Raw genomic sequence first — 13,803 nt, 5'->3', positions numbered from 1 at the left:
GGGCAAGACATTTAATTAAACTGCTTCCACAGCTAGGAGTGATTTGGCCCACGCTACTTTAAAAGAGTGCGGCCCCATTTTTAGACAATATCAAGCAGCCTCAGAGGAAGTATGAGTGTTCTCCTCATAAGTAGTAGTTTAGCCAAACATCACCTATTTTGACTATTTGTATAATATATGATATAACTCTTTTAGATATATAGCATCTATCCTTGAGAACACGTGTGATCTGGGGAAATAAATATTCCCTTAAACTAAGACCTCTGTTAAAAGCATAATAGTGATCAATTGAATGCAATTCAGTGATTCTGCAACTTGAAGCAAACATTTCAATGTCATTGAGATCATAAACGAACACATGCTTTAAAAGCCTGAGAGAAGCAGATATTCAGACTAGAGGTCGACCGATTAATCGGAATGGACGATTAATTAGGGCCGATTTCAAGTTTTCATAACAATCAGAAATCGGTATTTTCGGGCGCCGATTTGCAGATTTTTTAAATATTTTTTTTTTACACCTTTATTTAACTAGGCAAGTCCGTTAAGAACACATTCTTATTTTCAATGACGGCCTAGGAACGGTGGGTTAACTGCCTTGTTCAGGGGCAGAACAACAGATTTTCACCTTTTTTTAAATTTTAATTTTACCCCTTTTTCTCCCCAATTTCATGGTATCCAATTGTTGTAGTAGCTACTATCTTGTCTCATTGCTACAACTCCCGTATGGGCTCGGGAGAGACGAAGGTTGAATGTCATGCGTCCTCCGATACACAACCCAACCAGCCATACAGCTTCTTAACACAGCGCTCATCCAACCCGGAAGCCAGCCGCACCAATGTGTCGGAGGCTACACCGTGCACCTGGCAACCTTGGCTAGCGCGCACTGCGCCCGGCCCGCCACAGGAGTCGCTGGTGCGCGATGAGACAAGGAGATCCCCACCGACCAATCCCTCCCTAACCCGGACGACGCTAGGCCAATTGTGCGTCGCCCCACGGACCTCCCGGTCGCGGCCGGTTACGACAGAGCCTGTGCGCGAACCCAGGGACTCTGATGGCACGGCTGGCGCTGCAGTACAGCGCCCTTAACCACTGCGCCACCCGGGAGACCCAGATTTTCACCTTGTCAGCCCGGGGAACCAATCTTGCAATCTTACGGTTAACTAGTCCAACGCAATAACGACCTGCCTCTCTCTCGTTGCACTCCACAAGGAGACTGCCTGTTACGCGAATGCAGTAACCAAGGTAAGTTGCTAGCTAGCATTAAACTTATCTTGTAGGCAGAAGCAGGCGTGTAAATATTCATTCAAACAGCACTTCTTTGCGTTTTGCCAGCAGCTCTTCATTGTGCATCAAGCATTGCGCTGTTTATGACTTCAAGCCTATCAACTCCCGAGATGAGGCTGGTGTAACCGAAGTGAAATGGCTAGCTCGTTAGCGCTCGCTAATAGCGTTTCAAACGTCACTCGCTCTGAGCCTTCTAGTAGTTGTTCCCCGTGCTCTGCATGGGTAACGCTACTTTGATGGTGGCTGTTGTCGTTGTGTTGCTGGTTCGAGCCCAGGGAGGAGCGCAGAGAGGGACAGAAGCTATACTGTTACACTGGCAATACTAAAGTGCCTATAAGAACATCCAATAGTCAAAGTTTAATGAAATACAAATGGTATAGAGGGAAATAGTCCTATAATTCCTATAATAACTACATCCTAAAACTTCTTACCTGGGAATATTGAAGACTCATGTTAAAAGGAACCACAAGCTTTCATATGTTCTCATATTCTGAGCAAGGAACTGAAACGTTAGCTTTCTTACATAGCACATATTGCACTTTTACTTTCTTCTCCAATACTTTGTTTTTGCATTATTTAAACCAAATTGAACATGTTTCATTATTTACTTGAGGCTAAATTGATTTTATTGATGTATTATATTAAGTTAAAATAAGTGTTCATTCAGTATGGTTGTAATTGTCATTGTTACAAATAAATAAATAAATAAATAAATAGGCCGATTAATCGGTATCTGCTTTTTTGGTCCTCCAATAATCGGTATCGGTATTGGCGTTGAAAAATCATAATCGGTCTACCTCTAATTCAGACAGCTATAGTGCTCTGGAACAATTAGCAACTAAGGATAAGAACATCTGTAATGTGAAATGTAAATACAATCTAAATGGAAATATACACTTCCATAGAGCCTAGATAGAACTCTACACTGTGAATCCTACATGGCTGCATTTGTCATAGCCTTAGTGGGCTGGTACACCACGCACATCCATAAAACACAGGATAAAAACTTTTATGCATTTTTCATAAGATTTGAAATTGTCTTGTTACACCATGTTTTATGTCATGGTGAAGTGCCTCAATAGAAAGCATACTAATGCTGTTGGCTTTTATGGTATATTGCATGCCAGTAAGAAGACTAAAAACAGGACAAAATAATGTAATCATGTTTATGACACCCATTATTTAGCAACTACCATTCACAAGTTTAATGACATAATTCAATTTCACATACAGTTATCATAATTCCATAAAACAAATAAGAGCTAAATATTGGAAAAGACTACACATAAAGTCTATCAGTTACTTGTATGAACACGAAGATCTCAATATTACTCAAGGATAAGAAAAGTGAAAAGTGGGGTAATTTGTAATCAACAGCAGATACAGATGTGCCATCTCAATTTTATCCCTCTTTTGTTGCTGACAATTTTCCTGCACTGCAGGAAATGCACATTTCTAGTATATTCAAGGCTTAAAAAGGCTTCTAACGTTTATTATTACTAGCTTACAACTTGGTTTGCCCTAAGGAAAAATGTATCAACCCCTACAAAAATGGCCATTAACTATAATCCACAAATTTCCTGTTGCTGCAGGATTATTTTCCTGCTGAAAGAAAGTAGGTTTAGGTTTATATTCACAAACAGGATTAATTCATCCAATCAATTTGTCCTTAATGTGATAACGTTAATTTAAAACAACAATAACAAGAGTCAAACAGGGGATGTTAGTAGTCAGTCACCATGCACACGGTGATCTGTACAGTGCATCCCTGTGGAAAACATTTAGCTCTGACTCCCAAGCAGCTGTAAAGTGCGTTTTTAGGATGGATAACTTTAATTTAAAACAACAGTAAGAACAGAGTCAGAGGATGGAAGTTTAACTCAGTCTCCATTCACTAAAGAGGTTTACAGTGCATCCCTGTGGAAAACATTTACCTCTGACCCCCAGGCAGAGTGCGTTTTTAGGATGGACTTGACAGATCATACCTCACATTCTCTGGATCCTGAGATCGTGCAGGGGCAGGACCTTGTCTCATTTACCAATGCATCCATGGTTTCAGAGTTTGAATGGTAAGTCAAATAATACTCTTGCAACTGAGAGTTAAGGTTAAGCTCCTGCTTCCGGGCCTTTTTTCTGCGTTTGTGGTTGACTGAGTGCTGCTGCAGCTGCCTCATGCTATTGGGGTAGCGCCTCCACGAGACATAAATTACCAGCAGGATCAATGACACAGACAGAAATAGGGCTACACTGCCTGCAATGATTTTATGGAAGGCCATATGCTCAAACTCTAGTTCTGGGAAAAATGAGGAGGATTCTGGAGAGATGGAGGTCATGAGTATGAACTCTGTTGTGTCTTTGTCTGTCACAATGGGAGAGACAGGTTGTGGAGCGAGTCTTTGTACAGTTGATGCAGGTAGACCTTGGGTTATTGTGGTCGTGGCAGAGAGAGGTGTGGTGGGCTTTTTGGTGTCCACAACTAAGGCTGTGGTTTGCCTCATGATCATAGCTGTGGTTTGGTCTACAACTGATATGTCCACACAGATTGTGTAGTTCCTCACTATGTCGATTACTCTGTCTCCCTGAACTGACTTGGGGCTGCTGCATATCATGTTGATGTCCTTTGAGCCTCTGAAGTTCTTCAGCCAGGTCACCAGGGGGCAAATAGTAGGGCTGCAGTCCCAGGCGTTACCCACCAGGCTGATGGTATTAATGGAGACCCAGGCTGAAACCGTGTCCTGAGACACATTACTCAGCTTGTTGGATTCAAGATTGAGTATCTGTAAGTTTGGCATACACTGGAAAACAGCTGGGTCCAAGATCTGGATGTCATTTCCTGAGAGGTCTAATTTTTGCAGCGTATGCCAGATCCAAGGCAGGCCCTGATTGATGGCTCGTATGCGGTTCCATTGCAAGTAGAGGACCTGTAGATTGTTAAGGCGTGGGAAAATAAAAAAAATTATCCTTGAAAATTGATTATGCTCCAAGTGTAGCTCTTTCAACTTGAACAGCCCCAAGAAGGTGGTGCGGGTAAGGGTGCGTAGGTAATTGTAACCCAGGTCCAGGAATTCCAGATTGCGACACTCCAGGAAAGTGCGTACAGGTATCCTGTTGAGACCATTGGATCGTAGGTGAAGGTTTTGGAGCTTACGCAGACCATAGAAATGACCTGGCTGCAGAGAATGTAGCTGGTTGTAGGACAAATCAAGATTGCGCAGGTTTGGTACAGCATTGAAAGTCTTATTTTGTAGAAGTGTAATTTTGTTAGAGCTGAGAATCAGATCTTTGAGCCTACGCACACCCTGAAAGGCTAAGCTATCTATAGCGGTGATGGAATTGTGGTCCAGGTAAAGCCAGATGAGCTGGTTGAGATGAGCGAATTGGTAAGGCAGCAGAGTCAGTAGGCTGTTGTAGCGCAGGGACAGACCCTGGCATCCAGTAGAGATGTTTTCTGGGATGTCTTGAAAGATGCCAGACTCGCAATAAACAATCTTCCCTTCACAGCGACAACTTGCTGGGCACATCCTCTCCCCCTTGCTGAGCAGCAGAAGAAAAGATGACAGGAGAAGAAGACATGAAAGACGCCTATCCCAAACTAGGGAACCTGTAGATGAGAAGAGATTTGAGTGCATGTGGCTACCAAAGCACACCTCCATTTCAGTATGTGTGCCCTGTCACTGTGCAATGTCCATGACAGATTGATTGATATTTCAGGCAGATTTGCATTTTTCTGTGGCATTCTGTGAAGTGAAAATCTAGTCAACTATGGGTGATGGGTCTTTCTAAGACATAAATGCACAGCAGCAGAGAGCAGACACGGAATAACTTTCACATTTCATACCACTTATGAGCTCAATAATGTATAACGCATATTCATAAATATATAAAAGGGCAGGTATATTACTCAGTGACCAATCATTTGTTGGGTTTTAGAGCAGCCAAACAACCCCTCATTATAAACCCCATATAAAACAATGGTTGTACACTACATAGGAAAAGCAAGCATCAAGGAGTTTTATGTAACAAAGCTTCAAAGCACCATGAACTTTCATGAAATAGAAATATGTATCTTTATGGGTTTCATTGGTGGTCACTTACCCATGGCTTAGTGAAATATGAGCAATCCTTTCAGCACCATGGAACTGTCCAAATAATTCATTTAACTCCTTTCATTCGACACACGCCTGCTCTACCGTTAGAAAACTGAAAATATTACATGAATTGCCTAGTGAGTTTCAAGAGATGCTCTTAAATGTATACATCACTGACAATAATACTTTAAATCAGAATAAAAGACAAGTTAGAACGTAAGCAGTTCCAACTGTTCAATATATCCGCGGAAGAGCATACTGTACTCATCCCTAAATAGTCTACTGGACTGGTAGCGACTTCACCCGTACGCGGCAAAAAAAAAATGGAAATAATGGCTATGCGCAATAAACAATTCCGTTCAGGCGTGTCGGATTGCACAACCAAGTGCAACTGCAACACCTTGCGCCTTCTCGCTCTCTACATACACATGCATGCACCCTCGCGAAAAGAGAGGGAGAGAGACATAGTCATAATGGCATTTGAAATGTCTCTATTCCTTTGAAACTTTAAGTGTAATGTTTACTGTTCATTTTTTATTTAAATTGTGTGATCTATTTCACTTTCTTTGTTAAGGTAAACATGTTTCCCATGTCAATAAAGCCCTTCGAATTGAGAGAATTTCACTGTATAATAATCGGTCACATTCGAGTTACTAAAATATATTTTTTTTAAACTTGTGCATTTATCGAAAGATAAAAGTTCTTCAACATGGTGATTTATGAACGATCTATAATTATTTACAAAAGCTACCTTACTCATGACGAATTTTCATAAGAAAAAGTAGCCTCCATAATCTGGCATCCCTAATCTGTTTAAAACATTAAAAAATGTAATGACTAATTTCGCTGTTGTAGCCTATAGCAGGCCGACTGTCCACAGTATCTATAAATAGCGTCACAACAATAGGAAAACGTGTTGTAACATTTGGGCTACATACAACTATAAGTAAAAACAAAAGATGTATAGTTTGTCAATGTAAAGTACTACAAGGGACCCTTCAAACATACAGTGCCTTGCGAAAGTATTCGGCCCCCTTGAACTTTGCGACCTTTTGCCACATTTCAGGCTTCAAACATAAAGATATAAAACTGTATTTTTTTTGTGAAGAATCAACAACAAGTGGGACACAATCATGAAGTGGAACGACATTTATTGGATATTTCTAACTTTTTTAACAAATCAAAAACTGAAAAATTGGGCGTGCAAAATTATTCAGCCCCCTTAAATTAATACTTTGTAGCGCCACCTTTTGCTGCGATTACAGCTGTAAATCGCTTGGGGTATGTCTCTATCAGTTTTGCACATCGAGAGACTGACATTTTTTCCCATTCCTCCTTGCAAAACAGCTCGAGCTCAATGAGGTTGGATGGAGAGCATTTGTGAACAGCAGTTTTCAGTTCTTTCCACAGATTCTCGATTGGATTCAGGTCTGGACTTTGACTTGGCCATTCTAACACCTGGATATGTTTATTTTTGAACCATTCCATTGTAGATTTTGCTTTATGTTTTGGATCATTGTCTTGTTGGAAGACAAATCTCCGTCCCAGTCTCAGGTCTTTTGCAGACTCCATCAGGTTTTCTTCCAGAATGGTCCTGTATTTGGCTCCATCCATCTTCCCATCAATTTTAACCATCTTCCCTGTCCCTGCTGAAGAAAAGCAGGCCCAAACCATGATGCTGCCACCACCATGTTTGACAGTGGGGATGGTGTGTTCAGCTGTGTTGCTTTTACGCCAAACATAACGTTTTGCATTGTTGCCAAAAAGTTCAATTTTGGTTTCATCTGACCAGAGCACCTTCTTCCACATGTTTGGTGTGTCTCCCAGGTGGCTTGTGGCAAACTTTAAACGACACTTTTTATGGATATCTTTAAGAAATGGCTTTCTTCTTGCCACTCTTCCATAAAGGCCAGATTTGTGCAATATACGACTGATTGTTGTCCTATGGACAGAGTCTCCCACCTCAGCTGTAGATCTCTGCAGTTCATCCAGAGTGATCATGGGCCTCTTGGCTGCATCTCTGATCAGTCTTCTCCTTGTATGAGCTGAAAGTTTAGAGGGACGGCCAGGTCTTGGTAAATTTGCAGTGGTCTGATACTCCTTCCATTTCAATATTATCGCTTGCACAGTGCTCCTTGGGATGTTTAAAGCTTGGGAAATCTTTTTGTATCCAAATCCGGCTTTAAACTTCTTCACAACAGTATCTCGGACCTGCCTGGTGTGTTCCTTGTTCTTCATGATGCTCTCTGCGCTTTTAACGGACCTCTGAGACTATCACAGTGCAGGTGCATTTATACGGAGACTTGATTACACACAGGTGGATTGTATTTATCATCATTAGTCATTTAGGTCAACATTGGATCATTCAGATATCCTCACTGAACTTCTGGAGAGTTTGCTGCACTGAAAGTAAAGGGGCTGAATAATTTTGCACGCCCAATTTTTCAGTTTTTGATTTGTTAAAAAAGTTTGAAATATCCAATAAATGTCGTTCCACTTCATGATTGTGTCCCACTTGTTGTTGATTCTTCACAAAATAATACAGTTTTAAATCTTTATGTTTGAAGCCTGAAATGTGGCAAAAGGTCGCAATGTTCAAGGGGGCCGAATACTTTCCCAAGGCACTGTACATCATGTGCAGTTCAGGTCAGCAATAACAGTGAGAACAATCTCTCCTAATACATCAAATATGTTTGGGAAATCAGATCAGTGCTGTTTAAACTAATGGCAGGATAAAATGATTTTTTTTAGTATTTTGGCCTTTTGTGATTTCTTATTGAGAAATAAGATTGGATTTTTGTTTTTAAGTCCCTACCCAGGTAGCACATAACGTTCTGAGAACCATATGTTTCTTAGAGCTTGGTGAGAGCGTGGTTGCCCTATGTTATTTGCATACCTTTCCTTAACTTTCTGTGAATGGTGCAGGATAGTTGCTTGGCTTTAGAATATTCTCAGCACATTTAAGGAACTAGACAAAAAAAAAAGTCAAACATTGATTACATTTCATTTCAATGTTGGGAATGTTCTAGGAACGTTCTCCAACTGGTTCGACATTGGGAATGTTCTCAAAAGTTCAGAATGTAAAAAACATTCTGTGGGAATTTCAGTACTTCAGCATAACGTTTCATACCGGTTTCCTCATGGTTCTATTTAAAGTTGTGTTCTCAAATTGATCTAAGAACATTAAGAAAACTTTCCATAAAAACCACAAGAAACTTGAGTAATATTCAGAGAACGTTCTAAGAATGTTACTTAAAAACATACAATCCAGTCTCAGCATCAACGAATCTGTCCTTAATCTTGTTAAGTGTGCTCAGGTGTATTGGCCCACTAATTGGCCACACCTGATCATAATGAGCGCTTGGTTCCTATGAAATGGGGTCTGTTTGAATAGACTAAAAAGAACATGGCATTCTAGCTCCTTCCTGGTGGCGCAGTGGACTAATTCCATGGATAGAAAACAAACGATCATACAAACCTCTCACTGATGCCTTGTCCCAAAATAAAAGTGTCTGCGTGATTAATGCCCAAGGAAATGAATTTCCATGCATTTTAACTGTGCTTGTAGTTCAAAAAAGTTAACCCCAAATAAGCTAGCAGTGTTAAAGTCATGACCACTTGCTTAACATTGAGCGAAAGTCATTCAAATAATGTAGAATTGATTTTTTCAGAGAATCAACAAAACCTCACAGGAAAACTTTCAAGGAACAAAAGTAAAATGTTCTCAGAACCTCCCTGTGACCTAAAAATAAACCTTTTTTTTTTTACTTCTGTTCTCAGAACATTTAAAAAAACATTTTTACCAGTCAGGAAGCGTAATGCTTTGTTCCCACAACCAACGTGAAACCAAAAACATACGGTCCCACAACTTCCAAGGAAACAAATGTGCTGGGGATTGACATCATGGGCCTATCATTTTGCAACAGGTTCAGTGGGCCATGTGAACTCTGCTAGCAATGCGCAGCAGTGTTTAACATCGAGCCAATGGATTGTTTAATCAAAAACAAAGATTAATTGACATGTCCCATATTTATTTGAGAAAAACAAACATTTCATACAAAAGTCTGCACCTGGAACCAAATCTTGTGTGCATACTGACCACTGGTTTTGCCTGTCACAAGAGAAGGAACAATCTTACAGTATGTTGACCCAAGTCACTGTGTTAGACGCGCTTCTTGGCCTTTTCACCCTGGGGGAAAAAAATAAAAAGATGTACTGTTAAAAGTAATGACAACTTGCAGCTATGATGACGATAATGCTAGAGCAACAGACAACAGTTGTCCTCATGCCGTTTGTTTGAATTTCAGTGATGTGAGTCTACTACACTACCTTAATGGTATTCCCCAACTCCAGTAGTGTCTGTTGATAGCAGGGTTCCATGCTCTTCAGATTCCCAGGCTTGACTATCTGTTTGTGGATCCCAGGGCTGCCTGCATCCTTCACCATCTGAATAAATTTATTCTCCTATAGAATAGCAACGACCAACATCAACCAGAATTAGCATACAAGAACTGTAGATCTATAACTAAAGCAGCAATTTTATAGCTATTAAAACTTGTCTTGCAGTTTAATCACAACTAAACAAAACTCACATTTATTTAAATAGAAATGTGCATTTTTTTTATGCAGAAGCAATGTAATTGACAGAATACTGCTTTTCTGCAATGCTATCATTCCAGCCTTGGCCACACATTGACATATTTTCATTGCTCTTTGTGTCTTATGTTTGAAAAATACATCCATCTCACCTGTACCCCCAACAGAAATGTGAAGGCCAGTCCAGATTTTCCCGCTCTTGCAGTTCTTCCAACCCTGTGCCAACAAAAAGTTGTTGCACAGAAAGGCAAAAGAACATTGCATACATTGAAGGGTCCCTTGTAGTACTTTACATTGACAAACTATGCATCTTTAGTTTTGACTTATATGTATGTAGCCCAAATGTTGTTACAACACATTTCCCTATTTTGTTGTATGAACATTGCATACAAAAGCTATAACAAATACAATTCAACCTATGCAGTTACAAGTGTAACAGTTAAATAAAACAAGCTAGCTTACCGGTGAATGTAAGTCCTGATGAACTGTGGTGCATCGTAGTTCACAACACATTTCACCCCGTTGATGTCAATGCCTCTGGCAGCAGCATCAGTGCTGATCAAACTTGAACAGAATTTTTTTTTTTTTTACATACATATATACATATATATATATATATATATATATAGCAAAGAACAGCAAAGAAAATAGGATATTCAATTATCCGCTAACAGACACTCATACTTACAGTTGGATCTTTCCCTGTTCAAATTCCTTGAGGGTTCTCTTCCTCTCATTGGGGGAGAGTCGTGAGGAGAACTCAGCTGCCTGCACTCCACCAAAAAGATGCACTAGCAGGTACAGTCTGTCAGAGAGAACAGAAAGCAAAATCAAATTGCTGTGGACATGTAATCTTCATCCAATAACGCAGTAAGGATAAAACCAGTGAAGATTCACCAACCTGTGAGCGGCTTCTCTGGAATTGGTGAAGCACAGAATGGGACTAAACTTCAGGCGCAATATGAAATGAAGGATGAGGAGGGGCTTCTTACTCAGAGTGCAGGGCACATAGTATTCCTAGAAAAGAGACCACAATGCTCTGGAATATAGGATCAATTATATTTTAAAAATTGGGATGTTTTGTAACTTACTGTCAGGCCCTGTGGGAAGTTAAACCTCTCTTGAGACTCAGGGTTGGTTGTTGACTGACTGTGGACAGAGCTAAAGAGTCTGGGCTGATGCAGGCCTAGCTGCTGCAACTTCTCTGGATTCTGAGTCAGTGTGGCTGAGAACAGGAGCTTCTGCAGAGGCATCTGCGGCGGTGACAAGCTGTCACAAAGTAAAAACAGATGTACTACATCATGGAAATGCATATACCCTAGAATAATGTATGAAAGAACACAACCCATAGGTGCAGAACAGTTTGTATTCTCACAAACAAACCACATAGTTGCCAGTCCTGCACTTTCCAGTACTGTCTGAAAGAATGCTGAGAAGTGAGGTCTTACCTCGCTGCTGTGATAGGTGCAGGCTCTGTCCTCTTGAAGATTGAGACTGCTTCAGAAACTCTCCTGGGTCTGTAAACTGCCTTGGTCACCTGACTGAGCCAAGACTGGTGCATGCTGTCAATCATCCGGTCTGCCTCATCAATGATCTGCAGAGAAAGTTTTAATATTGACCATCATGAAATATGAATCCTTTATTGAAATACTGTTAGTCATAACACCCATAAAAATACAAATGACATTCACTAATATTAGTACACTCACAAGGAAGCGGAGGTGTTCCAAACTGAAACCATCATTCTTATTGATGTGATCAACTAGTCTCCCAGGGGTTGCGACAACAATGTCTGCCAAACTGTGGCTTATTCCACCTCTGCAAAACAAACAAAATGTGTATTTCTTTCAGATAAATTTTCTATTTAAAATCATCATCAAAATCACTATTTTGAATGAAAGGAAACTAAGCTTAAACAAATAAAATAATTCATTATCCATCAAGGAAGAAAGACCTTGATGTATCTACCTGTTTTCTGAGAGTGATGCTTGCTCGGCGGCAAAGGACTTTTGACCAGCAAGCATGACCACTTTCAAGCTGTTGCCCTCCGCATATGAACTGAATACTTTGCAAACCTGTTTGAGAAAACATTTAAAAAATGTTCAAGCTCAGCTAACCAAAATAAATCACAAGTTATCTCCATCATGGAGATTGAAGGTTTGACCCAAGTTACCTGCTGTGCAAGCTCTTTGGTGGGCAACACTGCCAAAACCCGGACTTCACATACAACTCTCTCCATCAGTGCCTAATGACATAAAAAAAAAACAATTATGACTTATCTAGTGAAAAAAAACATTATATAGTTAATGGTTTAATTCATACCTGAATAACAGGTATGACAAATGCCAGAGTCTTGCCACTCCCCGTTGGAGCAGACACACAAATGTCTCTGGGTTTGTAGCCCCCTCTTCCAATCAATAGACCATGAGAGACACTCTCTAAAATGGCTGGGATGACCTCCGCTTGTACTGCAAAAGGGAAACAATAGAAGTTGAGTACTTTCCCCTCCCACATTGCGACAGCAAAACAGATTTCAACTTCCAATCCTTTATGCCTGCTAACCTGGAAAGAGGTGATGAATTCCATTGCTCTCAAGTTTCCGTTGGAGTTTAGTACAAATTCCTGGGACGTCACTTATGGGGACTAGGTTGCTTGTAATGTCTCTCTGGATTACATCTGGTTCAGCAAGCCACTTGGGCAGGACTCTTTGTACCTAACATATTAAATATATAAAATGTATCATGAACATACTGTAAAGACATTTCCCACTACAAGTTATATCAACGCGCTAGTGCACTTCACCAAACGACGGTACCTTTTGAATAATCTTTTTCTCAAATCCTCCTAGTATGGTGAAACCAGTCTGAGAGGGACTTGTTTCTATGTCTTGTATTGACTGGTCAGTCTGAATTTTCTCCACCATTTCATCATCATTTTTTAGCAGCTCTGTTTTGTCAGCAGCAGCCTCTTGCAGGTTTCTATTCTTATTGTGGACAGATGTCTGCTTCATCCCATCTAAGGAGAGAAACAAAGAGAATAAGGAATACTAATATAAAATACATTCTTATGAATGTTATACCATTTCAACTGTAAATGTAATAGATACACACCTTTGTCCTCTTCTGTCAGTTGCATCTTTTTCGTATCCTTCTTCTTTCGTGCATTATCACCCTCGGAAAGTTCTTCAGGGTCTGGTGGGGACACTTTCCTCTTCTTTGGGTGTTTTGTCTCATCGAGGTTGCCTCCCTTGTTTTTTCTTTTCTTCTTCACCGAGGTGTCCCCGTCATTCTCAACTGTTGTTTTTGACTGGTATTCTTCTTGACATGACAAGCTCTGTTGCTCCTTGACTTTGGCCTTCCTCTGAAGCTTAGCCAACAACGCTTTGGCTCGAGATTCGTTGCTCGAGCCATCATCTCCTTCATCCCCAAGGTATCTGTGAAAAACATAGTCGTCAATGTACTTGGTTTCAGGTCCCCAACAAACACACTTCATAATATAACTACATAGCTAGCTGACTATGTCAATCAAGAACTAAGGAAGCTAGCTAACGTTAGCGTACAACAAACAGTGAACATACCTATTAATAAGGAACAGAGCCATTGTTCAAATGTTGAAAGGGGCCAAAAAATGAGATGTGGGCAATAACTTCAATAATGCAACGTTATCTAGCAGCCATTCCACAACAATATATATTATAACTTTAACTATTTTTGCTGTTTCACACGTGTGTGTTTTCCTAGAGCTTTTTAGAGAAAGGAGGTGTCTTCCTGTTTAATGTCGCTTTAAAATGACGTTAGTAGCTTCAGAAGAAGAGTTGACCCCCAAAAAAAGGGTT

The 13,803-nt window shown here is 40.3% G+C and overlaps 1 protein-coding gene and 1 pseudogene across 1 annotated transcript; both read right to left on the bottom strand.

Moving 5' to 3' along the window:
- Positions 1–2,756: 2,756 nt before the first annotated feature.
- Positions 2,757–5,383, bottom strand: LOC139389492 (leucine-rich repeat transmembrane neuronal protein 4 pseudogene; annotated as a pseudogene).
- Positions 5,384–9,382: 3,999 nt separating this feature from the next.
- On the bottom strand, positions 9,383–13,757 carry LOC139389470 (DEAD (Asp-Glu-Ala-Asp) box polypeptide 51). The gene is made up of 16 exons (XM_071136254.1): positions 13,546–13,757; positions 13,079–13,401; positions 12,784–12,983; positions 12,531–12,681; positions 12,291–12,436; positions 12,142–12,213; positions 11,937–12,043; positions 11,678–11,786; positions 11,417–11,562; positions 11,060–11,237; positions 10,870–10,985; positions 10,657–10,773; positions 10,431–10,532; positions 10,121–10,184; positions 9,702–9,836; positions 9,383–9,561 (listed from the first exon to the last, which is right to left on the bottom strand). Exons 1-16 carry the CDS (start codon positions 13,566–13,568, stop codon positions 9,535–9,537), a joined length of 2,016 nt encoding a protein of 671 aa, XP_070992355.1. The 5' UTR covers positions 13,569–13,757; the 3' UTR covers positions 9,383–9,534.
- Between the last annotated feature and the right edge of the window lie 46 nt (positions 13,758–13,803).

The sequence above is a fragment of the Oncorhynchus clarkii genome, chromosome 30, assembly GCF_045791955.1.
Source record: "Oncorhynchus clarkii lewisi isolate Uvic-CL-2024 chromosome 30, UVic_Ocla_1.0, whole genome shotgun sequence".
NCBI lineage: Eukaryota > Metazoa > Chordata > Actinopteri > Salmoniformes > Salmonidae > Oncorhynchus > Oncorhynchus clarkii.
Note: the sequence above shows the minus strand (reverse complement) of the source record. Positions and strands in the feature narration are given on the sequence as shown.